This window comes from Gigantopelta aegis, chromosome 8 (genome assembly GCF_016097555.1).
Source record: "Gigantopelta aegis isolate Gae_Host chromosome 8, Gae_host_genome, whole genome shotgun sequence".
In the NCBI taxonomy this organism is placed as follows: domain Eukaryota; kingdom Metazoa; phylum Mollusca; class Gastropoda; order Neomphalida; family Peltospiridae; genus Gigantopelta; species Gigantopelta aegis.
The window spans coordinates 16,485,666-16,510,649 of record NC_054706.1 but is presented as its reverse complement, the minus strand read 5'-3'; the positions used below and the strand labels follow the sequence as shown (position 1 = coordinate 16,510,649).

General features: G+C 36.7%; 1 protein-coding gene across 1 annotated transcript in view; it reads left to right on the top strand.

The window, feature by feature from the left end:
- The first annotated feature begins 2,045 nt into the window (after window positions 1-2,045).
- The window catches only part of LOC121379341, a 39,395-nt gene continuing 16,456 nt past the window's right edge, over window positions 2,046-24,984 (top strand). The window contains exons 1-7 of the mRNA XM_041507912.1: window positions 2,046-2,082; window positions 12,072-13,089; window positions 13,599-13,661; window positions 14,649-14,787; window positions 15,199-15,332; window positions 16,188-16,265; window positions 22,854-22,983. Of these exons, the coding sequence (XP_041363846.1) occupies window positions 12,096-13,089; window positions 13,599-13,661; window positions 14,649-14,787; window positions 15,199-15,332; window positions 16,188-16,265; window positions 22,854-22,983 (1,538 nt within the window). The 5' untranslated portion in view covers window positions 2,046-2,082; window positions 12,072-12,095. The remainder of the gene's footprint in view (window positions 2,083-12,071; window positions 13,090-13,598; window positions 13,662-14,648; window positions 14,788-15,198; window positions 15,333-16,187; window positions 16,266-22,853; window positions 22,984-24,984) is intronic.

Below are 24,984 nucleotides of genomic sequence, written 5' to 3'. Positions count from 1 at the left end.
TTTTTTAAAAACCCGCTAACCAATTTATTTATTTTACTTGGCTTTGTTATTATTATTTATTTTTTTAAGATTTCTGTGAGGAGACGTAAGGCGAATGCATCAACATCCCGTCTGTCTCTCACCCTCCTCTCAGGCACGGCAGAGCGGTGGGGGGGGGGGGGGGGCTTGGAGGCAAATATATAACTGAGACGCCTCGTGGTTTCAAACTTTTATTCCGATAAAATCATATCGATAAACATTCCTTACTACCACGCACACAACCTTTCACACTTTTTTGTTGCGATCTCAGCCTGAAACACATGTAGACCCTTCTTCACTTTCCCTTCTACTAATTCTCACTGCACGCGCCCCTGCGGCCCCCACCACCCTATGATGACTGGGCCAGTGGCTTCCGCCGAACCTTTGTTCTAGACCGATCGGGCAGATCATAGTGGACGTGTACACTCATGCATGACTGCGTACTCGAATCTTAATTCAAGATAACAAGCGCGGAACCACGGGGAGGGTCCTCGCTGTGCGCACCCACCAATTTAAGAAGTGACCCCCCCCCCAAAGTCCATTATTTGTCAGGGGGATATAATAACATTTATTTATTATTAGTTGAGGCATGTAATATTTTCGTGTTCAGTGCTTTTGAATATTGTAGGTGTCAACGTTGCGCCATTTCCGAAACAGTGCACCACTTTCCTAAAAAAAATCTGCATCAGCACCTATACAAACATGAACATATAGGGCCTACACTGGCGTAGAAAGCGGGAGGCAACCTTTCGGATATTTTGCTTTATATTTGCTTTATACTAGAGTAAAAGTGTATAAAAATAAAAGTGTGCCCCCCACCACTTTTTGGCACCTTCCTACGCCACTGATATATACTCTTCAAACAAAATAGGGAAACCTGAAATATTAGACCGAACATACGTTGACCACAGACATCCTAATTTTTTGTAAAGAACGTTCAGATCTGTTTATCAACACACAGAAACACATTCCATAGTGTGCACGTGCATCACGCAGTTGCCCCGTACACGTGCGTTGGGTGTCATTCTCGATTTTGACAATTTCCAGGAAGGTAGGATTAATCACTGTGGAACATTATTTCTGTCAATCGTTTTCAGTCTGTTGATCATAGAGTTGTTATTGCTTTGTCTTTAGTCATTTGTATTGTTGAATTTGCGATTTACTGATAAAAAAAAACCCCGTCAACTTTCTAATTTCACTTCTGACCCCAATCGTCTTTCAAGATCTTTGGTGGTCGGTCATACTGTAATACTGAACTACCGGTTGTAATGTTTGCCCAATTAATTCACTATTATTATATAACCATTCCCCACCGCTAATATACCTTACAATTTTGGCAATTGTAAATATATTTTTTTGAAGAGTATATTTAATAATTAGATGAAATTATCTATCCGTGATTTTGGAAGTGATGAGAAATACACAGGTTCTGTCGCTGAAACTGCATGTGGATCTTTCTACAGAAATCATCACTTTTCAAAATACAAATTCAAGATAAAACAATTAAAATATATAAGGTTTTATTATTAACGTTTGGAAACTATATAGATGAACAAAGAAACATAAAATCATATCTGGCCACGCAGTTCTGCAAACCGCATGCACGTGCAGACATATCGTACTCCATGAACAAACTCATTATGTCATTGGTGTCACTGGACAAGTGGGATAGTTCAGGAGTGTGATCCAATTGGTTTGTAGTGATCAAAAAGCACATGGATATGTTATTTGGGTGTCCCAAATAACATATTTGAAATAAGTTTAGCATTAACAACTATCCAAGGATGTACTTGTACATAAAAAAAATAAAAATAATAAAACCCAACGGAATCGTTTATAACTTATTACTGTTGCCTATAGCAGTTGTTAACAATCTTACATTATATGTTTGTCTTAAAAATATATATATAAAAAATGTTAGGAGGCCTTTTCAATCGCTTACTAAGTTACTGACTAATAGTATTAGTAACTTACTAAATTAATGGTGGAGCTGTGCAAAGCGTATGCGGAGGAATTTGAAGGACAGAAGCGAGTTCAGTGGAACAAGACGTTCTGAAAATAAAGGTAATTTTTGCTAATGTTAACAGTCTAATTTTCATCTATGTCTGTTTTGCGCCTATTTTGATTAAATTAAATATACTAGGTACACGAGGCGAAAACAATTGAATTCTGAAACCTACACGAAACGGTGGCAAACTTCGTTTTTTTATTGTCGGAGTGGAACCAGTAAAGTAAAGTTTGTTTTATTTAACGACGCCACTAGAGCACATTGATTTTTTATCATATCATCGGCTATTGGACGTCAAACATATGATTACTCTGACACTGTTTTTAAGAGGAAACCGGCTGTCGTCACATAGGCTACTCTTTTACGACAGGCAGCAAGGGATCTTTTATTCGCTTCCCACAGGCAGGATAGCACAAACCATGGCATTTGTTGAACCAGTTATGGATCACTGGTCGGTGCAAGTGGTTTACACCTACCCATTGAGCCTTGCGGAGCACTCACTTAGGGTTTGGAGTTGGTATCTGGATTAAAAATCCCATGCCTCGACTGGGATCCGAACCCAGTACCTACCAGGCTGTATACCGATGTCTAACCATGACGCCACCGAGGCCGGTTGGAACCACTAAAGTCCGAACCACATTCGTAACATTGTATATATACAGTGTTAACAATCACGATAAATGACTCCTACATTTAAATATCATACCAATAGATTATCCTCAGAATTTGTCATGGTGACCAGTAGAAATTATGGCAAAATATTTTCAATTACATTGTGTGTCACAGATTCTACATAACAAATTGTATTTATGGCACCTGAAAAGCTGGAAAGCGAAAATACAACAACTGAAATTCGGAGTGACTTTTACTTCAAAAGCATGGCATCTCACCACTTTTCATCAATGTCAATTTATGTTACATAAATATGCACAAGGCACTACAACATCAACATTAATATGACTTCAACACTAATATTTACTAAGCTTGGTTAACGCATCTAACCTGTATTCTTATTATAGTGCACTCGCACTTGGATGACTAAACAATCAATTTCCACAATAGGACTTGATACATTATCATGACCATAAACAGCAGTCAATCTTCACTTTATCCCATATGGGGTTAACTCTTAATTAACAAAATCATGACATTAAACTACATATTCAATCTCCACTTTACGGGGTTAACACATCAGTTAACTCCAGCTTACCTAATGAATAGACATTTAGTCGCAAACCTATTTGATCAATTAATTCAAATAACTAAATACTGAAACCACACTTCAGTTTCTATTCAGAACCATTAAAATGTAAACAGTGGAGTTACTTCCCTTAATAACGCTAGACTGAAATTTCTATTTCTCTTCTGAACATTAAAATTACTTCCCTTGACAGTGTTCTCGCTGGCCAAAAATTAAAGGAGGGCGCCCCCCCCCACCCCCCAAAAAATCAACAAAACAAAAAATCCCACCCAACCCGACCCGACCTGACCCGACGAACAAAACGAATGTGAACTAGAACCGTTGGTTAAAACACTTTTATATACATTCATGGGTAATGTGGGTTGCACTTTATAGTCCATTCACACAGAAAAGTCAATCTTCCTATTTCCCTTGGCATGCCATCTGTGCGCAGCATCATGGTAGAAAGTCTCCTCTGGCTCCTCTTCTCCTTCAACAGACACTAGCATGAGATTGTTGAGAATGCCTTTTGATAATCGATTCCTCAAACATGTCTTGATTCGTTTGAGAGCAGAGAATCCTCTCACAATCTGTAAAGTAATAAGAATACTAGTTAAAACAACTAAAAGCATTGCTCTGTCTTACCATGTAAATACATTGTAGGTTTGTGTGTTCAAAATGCTTATTTACAATAAAATGTTTTTATAACTATATTGAAGACAGACATACCAGCTGTGGACATTGGTAAGACCAGACATATCCTTGCAAGAGTCTGCAACTGTGGCTGGTTGTTGTCAGATGCCAGGAATGCCAAAATCTCATCAACATTTTCTCCTTTCTTTTTTTTTCTGTGGAGGAATGGCAAAAATCTACTCCACTCCAGTTTAAGTTCAGCCTCTTCCACTTTGTTGGTGAAGTGAGCAGCCAGTGACTGAAAATACACCACACAAAGATTAAAATTAACACAAATAAATTTAGATACATGTACTAAAAATAACACTGTTACAAAAATAAAGTCATATATATCCATGTAAGCAGTACTTACTTCAATATCTTCATTTCCATAGTTGTCCAGTTTGTGTAATTCAATGTCTGGCATCACCTTAGGATCAAACAGCTTGAATGAAGACAGGGTGTCTGTGTCTGGAAATCGTCTTTCAATTTGAATCATCAATCCTTGAAGGAATGGAGCATATACCTGTAAGGTACCAAAATGAAAACAAACGATCAAGATTGAGTGCAAAAGAAGATATGTTCAAAGATTTAAAGTATAATGACAACAATATTATTATTTGGTAAACATGTACATTATACAAAGCCTGATAGGTATAAAGATTAAGTGTCGTTGATACCTTTCTTTTGAACGTATCCAGTTCCTCTGGTTTTGCATCTAGCTGTTTGGAATTGAATCCATTGTCTTTTACATCCAACAAAACTTCTGGCAGTGTTTGATAAAACTTTCCTTGTTTTGTCAATCTTGTACATGATAATAGGCCTAACGCACTACATTTTCCATGCGTATGAACGCGTAACAAAAATTATCATTTATTGCTTAACAAACTCAAGTTACTTATAAGTAACTAATTTAACTGAACTTAAAGCGTGAATTTGGTATAAACTTATAAAGACTACGTATTCAAAACTGAAAATGCTTTTCTCTTGACCTGACCTGACGTGACTGGCAGATTGGAAGCCATGTGTTTTTATTAATACATAATTGATTAAAATACAAAACACTTACCTTGGTCCTCTCTACGATACTCTAACCACATCTTGTATTTATCACATTTCAACCCTCCATGGTAAAACGAGGATTTTCGATGTTTAGACAAATTCGAAGAGTTTGTTGATGTCAATTTTGGCCGTTTTACAGATACAGTTGAGATCGAAGCGTTTTCTTCTTCTTCGGAATTAATATCTAAAATCGTGTCCGCGTGTTTTTTTTTGAATATCCGAGACCAAATAAAGTAGTCTGTTTTGCCATGGCAAGTTCACGAGACAGAATGAATGTTGTACGCATACATTTTACTATATTGAACATTGGGCTTCCGACTCATAATTACTGAATATACTAGAAGGCAATTTTCATACTTACGTCTCTTTGAATTTAATCTGATTTCTGCCAAGACGATAGACAATTAATTACTCTATATGTCTCACAATGTAGAACAAGTACTAACTTCTTCCTTCTCTACTAACTTCTTCCTTCTCAGTGAAATTAGATATTGACAGATAAAAACAATTACCACAACGGGATTTCACGTCTACCCTTTTATTTCAATAACAGAAAATAAAGATTAGCCAGGAGTCGGACAACTTCAAAATTATTCGTCATGGTATATGGGTCTATTTTTAATTACAGTACAATAGGGATTAACAAGCTTGGGTACTGACAACCGTTGACGGTTCCTAGCCGATCAGAAACAAAGAAATTGGCATCGAACTCACTGGTAATTGGGGTGTGATTTTAAGCTGTGTGTGGGAGACTGTTTACGATCGAATTCCATTCACAAGCAGGGTGTCAATAAACATTCTTTCATTCAGTCATTCACATGTAGGATTAAACAGCATTGTTTCAGTGAAAACTGATCTATGAGACACACTCTTCTTACAGGACTCCAACCAATGAGGGGCATTGTAGCGATTCATGAATATTAACGACCTGACGTTATTTTCCGAGAACTGGGCTGCGTTCAACCAACGTTAGTGAAATATTTGCTAGCTGCTTTCGTTTGATAAAACACAATAACTTATGAAATTGCATTGAGTTTACATGGGAAAAATAATTCGAAAGCGGGGCGGCAAAACACGAAAGCGGGGCGGCAAAACACGAAAGCGGGGCGGCAAAACGTGAAAGCGGGGCGGCGCGCCCCGCTTAAATGGAGCAGCGAGAACACTGCTTGATAACGCTAGACTAATTCTTGACCAATCATATAGACCAATCGACCTAAATAATATGCTATCAGTCAAGGCAATTACATGTATTCATCAAGTTACTTTCCCTTGTTTTAAATCGAGTACAAACATCCAATATTTACTATCCAACAATTACACTGTATCATATTAATAAAGTATTTTGGAGCAACAATTCATTTTCCCTAAACCATAAACTTAGATTTACTAATATAATCCTACATAACTTAACAACCCCCAAGGTCATGCGACTCATCTTTCGCGATAACCATTTATTAACAAAACATCAAATTAACTGGACATGTCAACTTGTTATACATATACAGGCTGCAAAATGACCGGGTTCGCATCGCAAAAAGCGATGCAAAATCTTGCGATCGCGATGCAATATTGTAACAATGACTAGCAGTTTCCGATGCATGTTTTTTGTAACCAAATTGGGAGAAGAACGCACTTAGGGGTGTCGATTTTCTGTGATCGCAGCCAAGCTGGTAACTGATTCGCCAATGATAAACATTTTAAATTTTTTATCTCAGTGTACAACCTTCTCGCGTGTGTTAGTATTTCAAATAGAAAATACTGTCGGAATACGCGTAGGATGTTTGACGTTTTAACAAGAACAGTGACGTAACATACTAGTTGCTACGTCATCGTGGTAACCTAATTTGCAAGCAGCTATGACCTTGTATACTGAACTTGTAGCCTACCATGCACGCAAATATATTATGTTCACGAATTAAATATACCGCGAAAATTGCGAACATGCTAATAGCTCCGCAAATTTAATTACGCGTTAACTTATTTCCGATTTAGCTTTGAATAATGCCTATAGATACAAAACACATAGCGCATCGCATGCACTTTATTTTTATCGTCAAATTACCTGCCACGTGGTTTTATACTACAAGTGACACTCGGTGCTATGCATGATCTGCGTTCAGCGATAGCCAGTAGTCAAAATGTCTGATAATTATTTTGACCGGTTGTCGAAGTGGTCGTTCGGTTTAACTTGTTGCGTCAAAAACAGTCTGGCAAACATTAGCGACAAACGGCTGGCTGAACTCACTGCCCCCCTTGACCTCCGGAGGATACGGCCTTGTAAACACGTGACAGTGATGACCCTTCACATGTACTGTTCTGTACTTGTTTTATTTTGGGGTAAGCAGCCCACAATACAGATACATGTATAAGAAATATGCAATATCATTGAAAAGAATGTGTTTTATTATTGTTTACTCATTTTATTAAAGTGCTAATCAAATTCCAATAGTTGCTAATCAATTCTCCATCCAGTAGGAAAAACTGCTAATCAAAACTTTAAAAACAAATTGCACCCTGATATATTTACATAAACTGTGTTTTTGCCAAGGTGTGGGACGTGTAGGTCTTCTGTACATTGTGTTTTACTAACCTGGAAAGCGAAAATACAACAACTGAAATTTGGAGTGACTTTTACTTCAAAAGCATGGCATCTGACAACTTTGTAATAGCCAATCAGACTTTACCACGCACTATAGCTCCGTATTTTATCCGCTATTTTCCGTAAATACAGTGGACAGCCAAATATTTCAATTTCCAATTTTATCGTTTTGTTACATTTACCTTGTTCAATTTAGAAATAAAATGTATAAAAAGGTAAGTACATACTTGCATGTTATCCCTGTTCCATAAAAAATTACACCAGGTGGTAAAAAACCGTCATTTTAAAAGCATTATCGAAAACCGTACTATGACGTTATCAACGTAATGGCAACAACATAAAATCGGCTTTTCCCGCGTAAACAGGAACATGACAGTCACATGACCTAAAAGTGGTTATCGGGAAATGATCCATCATTCTCATTTCGCAATGCTAGCAGACGTGTTTGGTTGTGTGGATTCCGTCGTGCACCTGTTGCTGTTTAGGGATGCATTTGCATTGCATTCATTAAGATTCCAGAGTGCAAATTAACTGTAATAATACATTTCACTGTGCATAAAACTTATTCTTTCTTTTTTCCCCCGCATTTTTAAGGAAATTTGTTTTAAATGTACTTCCTTAACAAGAAGTTCTTGTATCAACAATCGAATATGTGCAGACATTACAAAATACCTGGAAGTAAAATAATACGGTTTTCGATTTTGAATGGTTTTCGACAGTTGGCGATATATGAAGTATCAATAAAATTAATTAAAAAAATTTGACCCCTTTTTAATATATTTGCAATAAAAAGTCGCGTTTTTCCCATCACTTGTCAGAAAGCCTCTGAACTCCAAGAGTTAAGTCCGTGACCCCGTGACTCGCTAACCGGCATAACATGAAAGTGTGATTCGCAGCCTTTCAGACATTTTACATGAAAGTGGAACACGTGTATTTTTAAAATGCGATATCTTTCAAATGTGAAACATGGTGAACCATTGTTCAGTGTATGGATGTACAAAAGCTGCAGTTAAAGGCAAAAGAAGTTTGCATATTTTTCCGAAATACAAACTGACATTGTTTGCATGGAAGTGGTTCTTAAACTGAACACATGCTTATTGGAAAGGACTGTCAAGATGGGATATGATTTGCAGTGACCACTTCACACCTGGGGATTACAACAATTATTTAAGATGGTCAATGAGAATGGCACCAAAACTTTTGTTAAAGAACTTGTCTATTCCAAGCCTGTATCCCCCCGGTTCAGCCTAGAGACAAAAACAGATAAGCCTACCGAATGTTAATGCAATTTTTTCAACAATTTTTTTTTTAATATAGGCCAATCCATTTCTTTTGTGAAATAAATATTGTTTAAACCACAGTGTGGACATCAAACAAATCCATTCTAGTATACAAAAGTGAAACACCCTTCAGTAAATAGGAAAAAGTGCAACATTCCTAACTGCGTTCAGGCACATGCGTTTGCAAAAAGTATTGTACTGCACATGTGCGGTTCGTCATTTTCTATTTTTAAGGCCACTATATGGAGAGAAAAAAAATGTTTCTGAAATATGTACAGTGGACGAAAACTTTCATTTTTTGTTTTATGTTCATACCAGTGAATAGATTGTAAAATATAAATTTTCCAATGAATTGATTCATAATTAACACAATTTATACACTCAAAATCATTTACGATTGTTACAAATGGATTATGAATACTATTCACTACAGCAGAATTTCATAATTAAAAACAAATGCTAACAATATGGGGCTTAAAAATCTTAAAACTTAAATGATTTGGGCTTGTTGATCTGGCATGTGTGAGGGCATGTGACAAGCACCGAATGTTATTATTTCATCTTACTCCATTTCATCTCCGTTTTTACGAGTCAAGTGGACCCAATATCAGTAATTTTAAGGAATAAACAAAAACGACTCAGCAAAATTAATAAATTTAAGGGTTTGTAAAGTTTTATATTGAGAGACTTACTTGTCTGAACTTTATTGCTAATGAAAATGTTCACGAACTGTGAAGAAAAACCTCACAAATGAATGACAAGCAGACGGCAATAAATCGAATGTTGATTGCACGAACCGTGCACAAGAAAACAAACCAAACGGAGTTGGAAGCATAACACAGTTAGGGACATTGACGATACGATAAATTACTCTCCTACCTTTAATTACTGGTAGATTTCCCCCAACATTTTGTCCAGACAAAAATGAAAAAACTATTACAATGACACAGGTTCCACATACTACTACGATGAAATCTTGTAGTAGTGCAGGGCACATATTAAGTAAGTTGATACTTTTCTTAACGTGCAGGGCGAGTTGTTTCCCTAGATTTAGCAAATTTAAAATGGCGGGGAAAGTTTTGAAGGTTGTCTTTGAAATATTTATTTTGTTAATAATGACGCAAGTATACTTTACCAGCTATATATAAAGTAATGTAACAATTTTCAGACGTAGGAAGAACCACACTTTCTTTCTTAGTTTCTATGTCCGTTTGGACTAATCTCGTAGGACAAAGGATTCTGGATCATTTCACTCTGAAATCATTTTGAACCCTGCGAAACGCCCTTAGTCCTGTTAACCCAGGGTTGGTTTGCCTTAAATCTCATTCAAGTCATTTCACACACCCCAAAAATAAATATATTTATTTTAGCTTTGAAGACTTTAAAAAAAAAAATTCAGTTTATAATACTGTTCATAATAATAATATAATCCTTCCGAGCCTTCAGGAAGGGACAGATCAACTTGCCCCAAAAGCACCTTGCCCTCTACCACCTCTCCCCAGGTGTTGGTCAGCTTCCCTAAAAATGTTACCAACTTCTCCCAGCAGTTAGTCAACATGCTCCAGATGCACTTTATTTTGTTCAAAAGTATAATATATTAGATTTGATGGAATTGTAATATATATTTCATGCCAGAACATATATACTAGATGGGAGTTCAAAGGTGTAAATTGTCATAGTAATAACACAAGCAATGTCTATACTGATCTTCAAGATAGCTGTCAAGACTGTTCAGTGGCACAACCCCTGCAATCTGCATGGGCAATCTGCAATGCTGTGGAGGTTTTAATTCTCCACGGCACTTTTTGCATTGAATTATATTCAGGTGTTTTTTTCCAGTGCAATGTTTTTTTGGCTGTAGACATTTTCTTAATTGCAGGGATTGGTGGTGCATTTAATGCTGGGTTGGGCAGGGGCCCGGGCCCCCCTAAATTTTGCGGCAGTTATTTTTTTTATTTTTTTTTATTTTTTACATTGGTGAAAACCAAGGAATCCCTTTAGAAACATTTGTGGCCATTAACCACATGTTATTACCCCCCACCCCATGGATTTTTTGGATCCACCACTGCTGTTTTCAATCTCTAAATTGTACTCTAATTAAGAAAATGAGTGACAAACTTACAAACATCTTTAAAATAGGCCTAGTCTTAATAGTTAATTGTTACAGTAGTAGATTATTGTTTTTCCGATATGAGGATCTCCCCAATATAAAACCAAGTTTAATAAGTGGCTGTAATAGTGGAGTTTCAATGTAAGTTGTAGATGTCCATTTTTAATATTGTCACAATCATTTAAGAACAGTAAAATTGAGATTGGGGCAAGTTTATCAAAACTTTGTTGCATTGCTGTTAAGTTGTGCTGTTAAGTTCATTGTTGTATCCTAATATACTGTTGGTGACGCATTAAATTTCCGAATGTACAATTTATACCTCAAATTAAATTTACAGCAGTATTTTACAGCAGCATGAATCCATGCACAATATTTAAATGAGACAGAAATACTATAAAACTTTTTTTTTTTAAATCCTGAGTTATTCGTTTTGTCTCCCCAAAGGCAATAAATATATACTGTCCAAGGCTATTGAATAAATCAACGAATAAATGGTTTTTATTAACAAAATAAAAATTAGGATGAAACAACCTGGTTGATGGGGACCGTAGACACCTTCAGTATTTGACAAGCTGGTCTTACACTGGAATGAGTTGTTAAAATTCGGTGCTTTAAAGGGACATTTCTGAGTTTGCTGCATTGTAAGATGTTTCCTACTAATAAAATATTTCTACGATTAAACTTACATATTAAATATATTTTCTTGTTTAGAACATCAGTGTTTATATATTCAATGTGTTTCTGGTCGTCGAATAATTTCGTACGTACGAAAAAATAATATTTTAGGAAATAAAATAAAATTTAACCTAGTACAAATATTAGAACGATCAGAAACACGTTTAATACACAGCCACTAATATTTTATGCAGAAAAATATATTTGATATGTAATTACCATAGTTGAAAAGTCTCTGTTAGTCGATAACATCTTAAAACTTGCAGCAAACTCAGGAATGTCCCTTCAACTTAAATTGAAAATTTTATGTTTCAGTATCAACTGTGATTTTTAAGATTAATTCAAAACATATTAATAAGAAGTTCTCTGTAATTTCAAAATTAGGTTTTGTGACCATTTATAACAAAGTCATGACAGATTTGACTTTATTATTAAATGAGTTAAATATTTTTTAAATGTCGTTTTAGATACTTTTGACTAGTTAAACGACCATGGATGATGAACCGATATTGATGTCGGATGAGGATTTGGAAGGGGATGTTGGCAGTGACTTTGATGATGATGATGAATGCTTTCCCAGTGAGTGGACTGTAGTTGATGATGCTGATGATGAGTTAATGGTGCTGTCCGATACAGAAGACAGCTCTGTATCTACAAAGAAAGATGGAAGTTCAGTCAGTAAAGGGGAAGAGTCTTTAAGTAGTGCACCCAAAAAAGAATCAACAGAGAAAACAAAAGATGACGCAAGTTCAAAGTCCAAGAGAGATGAGAAAAGCAGTAGAGAAAAGTCACAGGACAGAAAGTCGAAGGACACGTATGATCATGGTAAATCAAAATCGCATGACCAAAAATCTGATTCCAGTTCTAAAGACAAAAGACACGATTTGCCTCACCATAGGAGACCACAATCACAAGACAGACAGATAGGTTCCACTTCTGGAGATAAAAAAATAGTTGCCACTTCTGGAGACAAAAAAACAGATTCCGGTTCTGGACACAAAAAAACAGTTGCCACTTCTGGAGATAAGAAAACCGATTCTGCTTCTGGAGATAAAAAACTGGATACACGAGAGAAAAGTGAAACTACACGTATAAGTTCTAGCAATAGAGATTCAAAATCACCTTCTCATTCTGTTTCTAAACCAGCTGATGTGAAACCGACCATCAAGCAGGAGTTACCTGAAAAGAGTACATCACGATCGACAACTCATTCAGGTTCTAAAGTTACTGAAACAAAAACGTGTACGGTGGAAAGCAAACCGGATTCAAAAGCTGTTGTAGAGAAGAAACCATACAAAGCTGCGGACCAGGTGAAATCTGAAACTAAGGATAAACCTGTCACTGTGAAAACTGAGCCAAAGAAAGATGAAAAAGAAGAAAAGCAGAAGCCAAAGGATATTCCAACGGATGAACATCCTTTACCGAAAATATCTTCAAAACTGAGTGAAGATCTTAATCTGTTTAATGACACTAGACAAAGCACAAGTAAGTGAATGCCAGGAATAATTTAAAAAAAACATATTAAGTTTAAATAACTGACAAGGAAATTATATTGGTGGAAAGAATTAAGGGAACATGTGGTATTTGAAACCAAATATAATTCACTACTAAGAACAGTTATGCCTGTAAAAAATTAAAATATCTATATAGTGTGGGCTTGAATATCAGTCCCGGGGGATTGACTGTCAGTACTTAACTTAACATGGTTTACTTCCCGATGCTGTGGACAAAGGTTTTGTTTGCAGCTGTTACTATTTGTGTTTTTCCTTATTTCTTTCCATCAATATATTTATAAGGTTGTTTATAGTCCACCAATGGTCCCTGTTGTACATTATTATTATTTTTTTGTTTGTTTATTATTCACTAGAAATATGCTAATGCTAACCGTATTGAATTATCTGTTTTAAGATACCATATTTATCAGATTGTGTCTTTGAATATGGAAATTTTAAGGCTTTTGGTAAGGTAGATGTCTTTCGTTTTCTTTTGTACAGAATGTCGTTTGGCTACTGGTGGAGCAGACAGTGCTCCCAACATCCTGCCATTTGATTCTGAAAGTAAGTACATCGCATGTGCATGTATGTGCCTCCTAGTCAGTACAGGAACTGAAGTCCATCACATGTTCTTCTGGTCGAGTAACTAAAGTCCAGTACATATATACCTGCTAAATGTTCAGTAACTAAAGTCCAGTTCATATATACCTCCTAAATGTTCAGTAACTGAAGTCCAGTTCATATATACCTCCTAAATGTTCAGTAACTCAAGTGCAGTACATATATACCTCCTAAATGTTCAGTAACTAAAGTCCAGTACATATATACCTCCTAAATGTTCAGTAACTAAAGTCCAGTACATATATACCTCCTAAATGTTCAGAAACTAAAGTCCAGTACATATATGCGGTACCTCCTAAATGTTCAGTAATTAAAGTCCTTGATATATACCTCCTAAATGTTCAGTAACTAAAGTCTGATATAGGTGCCTCCTGATCGGTAAGAAAAGTATGTCACATATTGGTCTTCCATTCATCAAGGACGAAACATCACACATTGCCCTCATTGAATTAAAAAAAAAAAAATTGCACATTGTCCTCATCTTCAATAAGTAAAATACATCATTCCTTGACATTCCAATTAATTAGTAAAGTACATCACATTGCAGTCATCAAAATAAGTAGAGAATGGAGTATGCACTGACTGGCTGCACATTCATTCTAAAAGCAAAGTGCATCACACATTAAATAAACAAAGTGTATTAAACATTCTTTATCCCTCCATTCAATAACGAAAGTAAAAACATCACACATCTTTCCAGTTAGTAAACAAACGAAAGTACAGTATTTAAAATATGATCAGTAATATCTTTGCCTTGAATTCACAAAGTTGACCATAATCTGTCCAGTAACCAAAGTAAGTATATCACAATAAGAGCAAAACGTAGATATGTCAAAGTAATTTCTTCGGAAATTAATTTCGATGCCCTTTTGAATAGCATTAATTTACAACAAAATGTAATATAAATGTCTTTACATGTTTGTTTTTCAGAATCCAGGTGTATGACGTGGGGTATGCGTATCTATCCGTTCTTTGGTAATGATCTTGCTTTAAAAGAAATGGTGAAAATTGTCAACATTGCAGACCACTTTGCTGTTTTTATTTTGTTCGGAAAGCGTCCTAAGTGTGGGTATGTACTTTGAATTTACACACACACACACACATATATATATATATCTGGCCATTTTAAATAAACACTATTAAACTGAATAACTGATATACTGAAAGCTCTGTTATTACACAAACATTACAATATTAAACTGAATAATTGATATACTGAAAGCTCGCTTATTACACAAACATTAAATATTAAACTGAATAATTGATATACTGAAAGCTCTGTTATTACACAAACATTACAATATTAAACTGAATAACTGATATACTGAAAGCTCTGTTATTACACAAACATTACAATATTAAACTGAATAATTGATATACTGAAAGCTCGCTTATTACACAAACATTAAATATTAAACTAAATAATTGATATACTGAAAGCTCTGTTATTACACAAACATTCTTTTCTTGTTTTTCTCAGAGACATCAGTCTAATGCTTCACCACCACAATGATGTGAAAACCATTTTGGCAAAGTTATTCCACATGGAGATGACAGCACCAGAAGTTAACATTTTCGTCAACAGAAGAAAAGATGATGGTACTTTTGAAACTGGTGAGTACTAAGATCTGTGAAGAACAAAGAGAGAAAAAATGGTCTCAGAATAATGGCTTTTTTTGTACATGTGATGTTCCATGTTTTAAAGCACACTATACTTAATAAGGGGTGGGACATTGGTAAAGCAGTCGCTTGATGTGGTTTGGGATTGATCTCTGTCAATGGGCTCATTGGGCTATTTCTCGCTCCAGCCTGTACACCACAACTGGTACATCAATGGCCGTGGTATGTGCTGTCCTGTCTATGGGATGGTGCATATAAAAGATCCCTTGCTGCTAATCGAAAAGAGTAGCCCATGAAGTGGCGACAGCGGGTTTCCTCCCTCAATATCTGTGTGGTCCTTAACCATATGTCCGAAGCCATATAACCGTAAATAAAATGTGTTGAGTGCTTCGTTAAATAAAACATTTTCTTCCTTCCTATACTTAATGTGTATTGCATTTGTAAAGTATCGGTGTTCTCACTGGATGAAAATTAAAGGATGGTGGCACTAGTTAAAATGGAGTATTCTGTGACTCACCAAATTCAGTAGAAAGTTAGTTTTACTAGAATTGCATCTGAATGTGACCTAGATAGCAGAAATTATTCAAAGGATATTAAAGAATGGCATGTCACAGAAAAAACCCCAAAAGTTGATGATCTCTTGTAATTGCTTAGATGTTCAAAAAATACACCAAACCAAAGTTTGCATCTTTGAAAAACATTGGGCCGAATTTACAAAGACTGTTTATGTCTTACATGCGTGTAACTACATACTTTTTCAATGCTTAAACACCTGCGTTTAAGAAGAACAGACTTCATAACTTCGGCCCATTGTGTTTACTTTTTTTTCGTTATGTTTTTTTTTACCAGGTGAATTGAAACTGAATGTGAGTGACAGCCAGAAGCTGGACACCACTCTTGCCTACAGGCTGGGATCTGATGGAGAAGGTATGAGCAGTAACACTGCCATTATTTGTTATTCAAGTCCTGGGCACACACCTCGGCTATCTGGAGTGTCAGTCCTGGACGGGTTAATTATTGGTCATTAGTGAGAGAGAGAGAGAGGGCGGTGTAGTTGCCTTACACCTCGAGTCATTAGAACTCATCCTGGGTGGGAGTCTGTACTGGGACGAAAACCCCCATTCCTATCGGTCTCAAGACCAAAAGACTTACCGTATTTGACCGGAAATAAGCCCAGGGGGCCAAGACAACTCATTGTGAGCTTAGCATGGGGTGGGCTTATTCCCAGACAAGGGGCCAGTTTTGTTGAGAAAAAAATAAAATAATAATAAAATAAAATAAATAATAATAATTAAATGAACTAGGAAGAAAACAAAAAACGTTCAGTAGCACCTATTAATTAGTGTTCCATTTGTTATTAATAAATAATAATTGTTTATTAATTAAATTGTTTTTTTTACTAGTATCTAATTATCAGAAACACACCTTCCATGTTACAATTACTTACCAGTTCTGTTTATTTACATCCAAAATTTAATGCTGAGAAGACTTAAAACAACAGCAATTAACAAACTCAATAGTGTATACACACGTTTGTGACACAAGCAGCCAGCTTACACTACAAAGAATTGTCAATCTAGGTCATTGTTCTTAGCCAATCAGAATAAGGTATTTGCCTAATTATCATTAACTGCGGACCCAGTGTGGTGGTAAAAATAGACATTGGTTTTGGTTCAGACTTGGGCTTGTGTACTTCAAAGAAATACCGCAGGCATGCAATTGGAAACAATGTTATACACTGTTACTGTTAGACTGCTAAATCTCACTGGTGGTAAAATATTGTGTTACATTTGTGTTTAATTATCTGCAGGAGGTATGACCTTTTAAATGAACTTTGAGCAAACTTGCAGTTTCATGTTATTTATAAGGTGACGAAGTTGGGGGTGGGCTTATTTACGAATGAGGGCCTAATTTCTTAAATGCTATCAAAACGGAGGGGGGCTTATTCAAAGACATGGGCTAATTTCCGGTCAAATACGGTAACAATTAAACCACCAGTGTTGGTAAGAGGGGGTTGGTGTAGTTGCCTTACACCGTGAGTCATTAAAACTCATCCTGGGTGGGAGTCGGTACTGGGACGAAAACCCCATTCATATCAGCCTCAAGATCAAAAACTTAACCATTAAACGACTATAAGAGAGGGTCAGAGAGAGACGGAGATAAGAGAAACAGACTGACTGACTTTTAAGGTTTAGTGGGCTTGCAAATGTTCATTCATTTCAATTCATCTTCATCCTTACATCAAACCACAGTTCACTCACTTCAGCTAGCTATCTATCCAGGCCAGGTTAATGATTTGTGAGGAAGAAATTGCTATTCTGGGGCCTAATTCACAAAACTCTCGCAACTTTGCGATCTCGCAGTGCAATGCTAAAACACTTGCAAAGAGGATGCTTTATTGTCTGGCAGAGCCTAAGAGACCTTTGTGAATTGGGCCCCTGGTCATGCACTTTCCCACTGAATTCAGTTGTGCACCTGCACGAACGATTTTGTCGTATGTCTGTCGGTTATACAAAACCAATATTGACATGATATTGTGCAAAAACTATAATTGCTCATCAGAAAATGTAAACTGACGTGTTTTGGCTAATATAACTATTTTTGGAATAAAATAATTCTGAAAGATGTATTGTAATGAAAACAAGTACAACCCTTGCTAAATCAATTTTTTAAAATATGACATACACAGCAAAGAAAATAGTACGTTTAATAAGGGACTTTAAAATAACGAAGTGGAAATTAGAACATGATGAAACACTGAGTTGCAGCATCGATTGGATCGATCGAGGATTCGCAGAACTTCAGGTTTTTCTGTTCAGACCCGGAAGCTCAAAGCTTCCTGGAAATCCCCGTTTCATTCAGACTTGTTTGGTGCCAACAAGTACTCTTCTGTAACAGAACCAATGGGGTAGTGTGCTGAAATGTAAATGGCAGCTTTCAAGTTAGTCCCAGCATACCAAATAATAATAATTTAGTATTTATGATAAGAATTTGGGGAAAAGCTATGAAAATCGCCCATCTTAGATTGTCATTTGATTACCGTTGCCGGTTAACCTTTTCATTTATATCTGAACCACTGGAATTTTTTTTTCGTGCAAACACTAAAACCACATGAGTATGACAGGTTTCTGATAATCAGAGATAATGTTAAATTAAAATGGAGCTTTACAGCAGGATATGTTTAGCACCTATATAGCCAGCAAGTAGCTAAGTGAGGGAAGTAATGTGGGATGTTTTGATCATCTTATTACAGATCAGTATTTTAATTATGAAACCGAATTTAAGGAAACATTTTCGGATAATTTATCTTTCATTTAGTTTGAAGACAAATGTTTGCTATTTAATCCAGAGATAAGCTTTTCAATGCCCTATTTAAATCCATTTCATAATTCTAAGTAATTCTGACGTTATTCCTTATAGTATCCTGTGGATTCTTGGGATTTACATCATCAGTTTGGCTTTTCTGGTTGAAGATTACTTCTTATCTGCTGGAATTCACAATCATTTTTATATTTTCCAGTTTTAATGTGTTTTGTGTTAAGTTTGATTACAAATTAACATCACTTAGAGATAATCACTTAGATTTTAATAATCCAATCCATTGATGGTAATCTTAGATTTGAAGCCCACTTTTAGTATCACCTGAATTAGTATTTATTTAGATCATGTCATTTCCAAAATACTATGGTGGAGGGTAATATTATGGTAAATGACTGCTTTTAAGAGGTTTCTACAGCAAGTATCCATGGAAAACAGCATTAAAAAATATTATTTTGTAAAATGAAATATTCAAGCTATTGGATAGGAATACGTGAAGCGATTAACTTGTTGAGATATTAACTCTGCACCAAGAACTGCACCATGCGTGTTTGGCATGGTATGTTAATATCAGCATCAGAAACTGCTATTATCCAAGAGGACAGCAACTGAAGTGATTCCATTTTCAAAAGAACTGTACCTGATGTCATCTGTCAAGCAGCTTCTGGTGATGATGCAGGATGTTAGTTCTGCTCCGGCATGCACCATATCGCAACAGGTTCCAATATGACACCGTCCTCATCAAGATTGGATTGCTGTTGGACCAAACCCTGATGTATACAGAATGGTGTATATTTTTGCTGGTCTTATTTTGCCGTCTTCCCAGGAGTGATCAACTTTACCCCGACTGCACTGCTCTTGAATTCTAGTGATGGCAGCATTTGGGTTACACTGTATAAGACTTGAGGTGTGTTGGCTTGATGTTTCTTTATAGTATGGTAGTTTGATGAAGGTTGATAAGGAATCATAGTGATAGTCGGTGCTTTTTCTTAATGAACATGTGACCAACAGTGACTGCCAAGCAAATGATGCTACTAATTTTTACACTAGTCAGTGTGGTACCATTTTGTTGGTAGAACCCACAGACAATGTGATGCCACTTCGTAACCAGATTGATGCCACTTCATCAGCCTTGAGTAGGATGTCACTTCAACATCTAGTAAGATGTTACTTCATCAGCCATTTAGGTGCCACATTGGTCAGTAAGATGCCACTTCAGCAGCTAGTAAAATGCCACTTCAACAGTAATTAGATGCCACTTCATCAGCCAGTAAGATGCATGTTCAACAGTTATAAGGTGCCACATCATTAGCCTGTAAGATGCCACTTATCAGCCAGCACTTCCATCAACCAGCAAGATCTCATATCACCAGTAATAAGATGTTACTTCATCAGCTTTGTAAGATGTCACTTCACCGGCCAGTAAGGTGTCACTTCATCAGCCAGTAAAATGCCACTTCATAGGACAGTAAGAAGATGTCACTTTATCAGTGAGTAAGAAGAAGTTACTTCATCAGCCAGTAAGATGCCTATCCAACATTCAATAAGATGCCACTTCATCAGCCAGTAAGATGTCACTTTAACAGCTAGTAAGATCCCACTTAACAGCCAGTAAGATGTCACTTCATAAGCCAGTAAGATGCCACTTCATTGGCCTGTAAGATGCCTATCCAGTAGTCAGTAAGATGCCACTTCATCAGCCAGTAAGATGCCACTTCAACAGCCAGTAAGATGCCACTTCATCGGCCTGTAAGATGTCACTTCATCGGCCTGTAATATGTCACTTCATCGGCCAGTAAGATGCCACTTCATCAGCCAGTAAGATGCCACTTCATCGGCCAGTAAGATGCCAATTCATCGGCCAGTAAGATGCCACTTCATCAGCCTGTAAGATGTCACTTCATCGGCCTATAAGATGCCACTTCATCAGCCAGTAAGATGTCACTTCAACAGCTAGTAAGATCCCACTTAACAGCCAGTAAGATGTCACTTCATCAGCCAGTAAGATGCCACTTCATCGGCCTGTAAAATGCCTTTCGAGTAGTCAATAAGATGCCACTTCATCAGCCAGTAATGCCACTTCAACGTCCAGTAAGATGCCACTTCAACGTCCAGTAAGATGCCACTTCAACGACCAGTAAGATACCAGTTCAACAGCCAGTAAGATGCTACTTCATCGGCCAGTAAGAAGATGTCACTTCATCAGCCTGTAAGGTGCCTATCCAACATTCAATAAGATGCCACTTCATCAGCCAGTAAGATGTCACTTCAGCAGCAAGTAAGATGCCACTTCATCGGCCTGTAAGATGCCACTTTATCGGCCTGTATGATGCCCACTTCATCAGCCAGTAAGGTGCCTGTCCAACATTTAATAAGATACCACTTCATCAGCCACTAAGATGTCACTTCAACAGCTAGTAAGATGCCACTTCAACAGCCAGTAAGATGCCACTTCATCAGCCAGTAAGATGCCACTTCATTGGCCTGTAAGCTGCCACTTCATTGGCATGTAAGATGCCACTTCATCGACCAGTAAGATGCCACTTCAATGTCCAGTAAGATGCCACTTCAGTGATCAATACGATGCCACTTCAACAGCTTGTAATATGCCACTTAACAGCCATTAAGATGCCACTTCAACAGCCTGTAAGATGCCACTTCATCAGCTAGTAAGATGTCACTTCATCAGCCAGTAAGATGTTACTTCATCAGCATCTATACAATGCCACTTCATCAGCCAGCGAAATGTTACTTCGTTGCCATTAAGATATCGCTCCATCAGCCGACATGGCAGTATAATGAAACTCTATAGCCACTGAGGTGCCTCTTCATCAACCAATAAGATGTTAATTACTGCAAGATGCCATTCCATCAGCTGTTAAGATGCCACTACATCAGTCAGTAAGATGCCTCTTCAAAAGTCAGTAAAATGCCACTACATCAGCCAGTAAGATGTCTCAACAGTTAGTAAGAGTTCACTTCATCAGTCAGTAAGATGCGTCTTCAAAAGTCAGTAAAATGCCACTACATCAGTCAGTAAGATGCCTCAACAGTCTGTAAGATGCCACTTCATTAGTCAGTAAGATGCCACTTCAACAGTCTGTAAGATGTCACTATATCAGCCAGGAAAATGCTACTTATCAGTCAGTAAGATACCATTCTGTTGCTTGTATGATGCCCTTTCATCATCCACTTTATCAACCAGTAATATGACACTTCATCAACTAGTAAGATATCACCTCTAGCCACTACAAAGCCACGACATCAGCCAGTAAGATGCCACTCTTTAGCTGGCACAGTGCAACTTCCTAGTCACTTCACCAGCCAGTAAGATGCTACTTCATCAGCCAGCATGATGAAACTGCATAACCACAAAGCTGCCACTCCATTTCCAATAAGATGCTGCTTCATCTGTAGCTGGTACAATCCCACTCCATAACTAGTATGATGCCACATCTACAGCCAATCTAAGATGCCACTTCATGATCCAGTAAGATGCCACTTTATCAGCCAGTGTGCTGCTATTCCAAAGCCAGCATGGGTAGTTCTATGGTTATTAGCATGTTTGATTGCTGGAAGAAATGATAGCTGTATTTAGTGTGCATATATTATTGTTTTGTTATTTTGATTCACATACGAAGAATACAGAAGTTTGGTGTATGACAATGTTGAAACCAGCAGAAAAAGACAACAGAACTTTAAAGAAACCCCACCAAAAGACCAAAAAATACAAAAAACCCCAACAAACTACTGTAAAGAAGACTTTAACCAAAAGCAACAGTTACATCAACATGTGCCTCAGAAGAAATATTATGTTTGAAAAAACAAATTCATTAACAGTAGTTTGAAAGATCTGTATTTTAAATCGCTTCTGTTTAGTATAGCTCTAGGTTGTTTAGTTGAGAGTGGATTTTGTTTTCTTTTCATGCTACAAATCCCAAGGTTCCAAGTTTTTGTGAAAAGGTTTAGACTTAGGCTACGTGTGCTTTCATTGCTAAAAGATTATTCTAGTCTTGACACAGGAAACGCATGTGTCATGGCTGGTTAGATTTGAATTTGGGGATGGAACCCAGTGGTAGTTTGACCAGCTTCATTCAGTGCAACACCAGTCAACATAATATGTGTCCATGGGATTCTCGACAGGCTTTCATACTATGTTAGAAAGACAGGAGCAGATATATAGATTTCTTTTTACAGGAAGGCCAGAAAATAGATCAGTTAAAGTACAGAATATTCCCGAAGGGACGTCCAAGAAAATGATGGAAGTGCTCTTTCCTATATCTAACAACATTACCTTTTGTGAACTGAGTAAAGGAGAAAAGACCGGGTAAGTAGTTGATGACAAAGAGGCAATTTAGTGATTCCCTGTTGCTAATTTGTCCTGTTTTCTTCATTCTTTATTTTACATTATGCACAAGCATTTGTAATACCCTGCAGTACCCAATAATCCTGTTACATCTTTTTTTCTTTCTTTTTTTTAAATTGTGAAATATATTGAACAAATATGTCCTTTTTTTGTGTTATTTTAAATTCACATCTGTTGTAAATATGAAGAAGAAAACGTCTAGTAAAACATGAATTGACTGGGATGCTGTGAGCCATGGTTTTGTTGTTATGTTAGATGACCCAGGCACGTTGTGTTATTGATGATGGCTTCAGAACTTTATTTTTGGATGTGGATTAACATTGTTCCTGTATTTTTAGTGGATTTCCCCACCACTTTACAGAAGATATGTTGCTTAAATTATCTTGTGATTGGTGTCCACAATCCTCCTTAGACTTCTGTGTTTCAGTTCCAGATCAACTCAGTGTAGGATGATCAGTACCAGGATACTTCTTGTTTAATGGTTCAAGCAAGGAGAGTTGTACTGTATTTTTATACAGGAGGCTTACAGGGAATATTTATTCAGGAGCATGTTCACTCACTAATGCTGATTTATAACAACTCTACATATTCTCAAATAGTGAAGAGATAAGTAGCTTTCTTCATCACTGGCTTGTTTGGACATTGATAAAAATGCTTCACTAGATGAGTTCATCTAAGCTGTTGTCCGGCAAGCATATTTTCAACTTTCTCATGTTCATACATACTTGTACTAAGGGTTTTTCTTGGTGTTATATGCTGCAATTAATTTCTTGGTAAGCTTGTGCATCTGTTCTTTTTGTTTCATTCATAACTCTCTTCATTTGTCACCTGCTATAAAGCTCACCTTCAGGTCTCGAAACTTCATTATCATGTACATACTTATCATTATCTAACATTGCAAGGTATTTTCCTTGTGATTCAGGTTTTATTTTTATACCAGCATTTCAGTTCTCTGAATTTATTCGTGGATGTTTACTATGTTGTTCTGGTATTCAGAGATGATTAAAACAGCAAACAACTGTAATTTTGTGAGTGTGAAGATAAAGCCCTACAGATTATGTTAAACAATGCATGTGGTTTGTCAGTTGTCCATTTTGGTAGAGGAATGTGTTACTTCTGAGGATAGATGGTTTTCTTCCAGTCTGAAACATATGAAGATGAAGTGCTGCAAGTCTTAGTTGTTTCTTGTAATTGGAAATGCAGATGAAGGCCAAAGATGAAGTTGAATGTTTTTCTTGTAACTCTGTAAACTTAGTATATGAAGATGACGAAGCTCTACAAATGTCAGATTGCTTTCTTGTAATCTCCATCTGAAGATGAAGCTGTAGAGATGTCAGATGATTTTCCTATAATCCGAAGATGAAGATTGCAAATGCCAGATGTTTTTCTGTGATTTGACATGTATGAACAGGGAACATTTTGTTCAGTATCGCACTGCGATTTACTCACAGATCGCTACACAATTTTGAAACAATCAGTAATTGCTAGCCAATTTTTAATTGTCTAGAAATATTACTAATCAAGATTTTCAAAACAAAATGTTCGCTAGTGAAGAAGCTTTGCAGGCATCAGATAGTTTTCTGTGCAATATGACAAGATTCTACATTAATTAATTCATCATCAACCTGTTCTATGTGATTTGTTGTTGCGCAGCCAATCATCCACTCAGTTGACAAACTGTCAAACATCACAGCATTAAATTCATAAATAAATGATCATTTTGTCACTACACTGTGATTTTCAGATGACTTGTCTGGTTGGACAAGTTGTTAGGACAATTTACTTGTCCTCAACCCAAAAACATTTGTCCTGGGCAATTTACTTGTCCTCAACCCAAAATCATTTGTCCTGGGCTATCTTAGCATACATGTAGTCCTGTATGAAGATGAATCCTTACAACTATCAGATGGTTTCCTGTAATCTGAAATGTATGAAGATGAATCCTTACAACTATCAGATAGT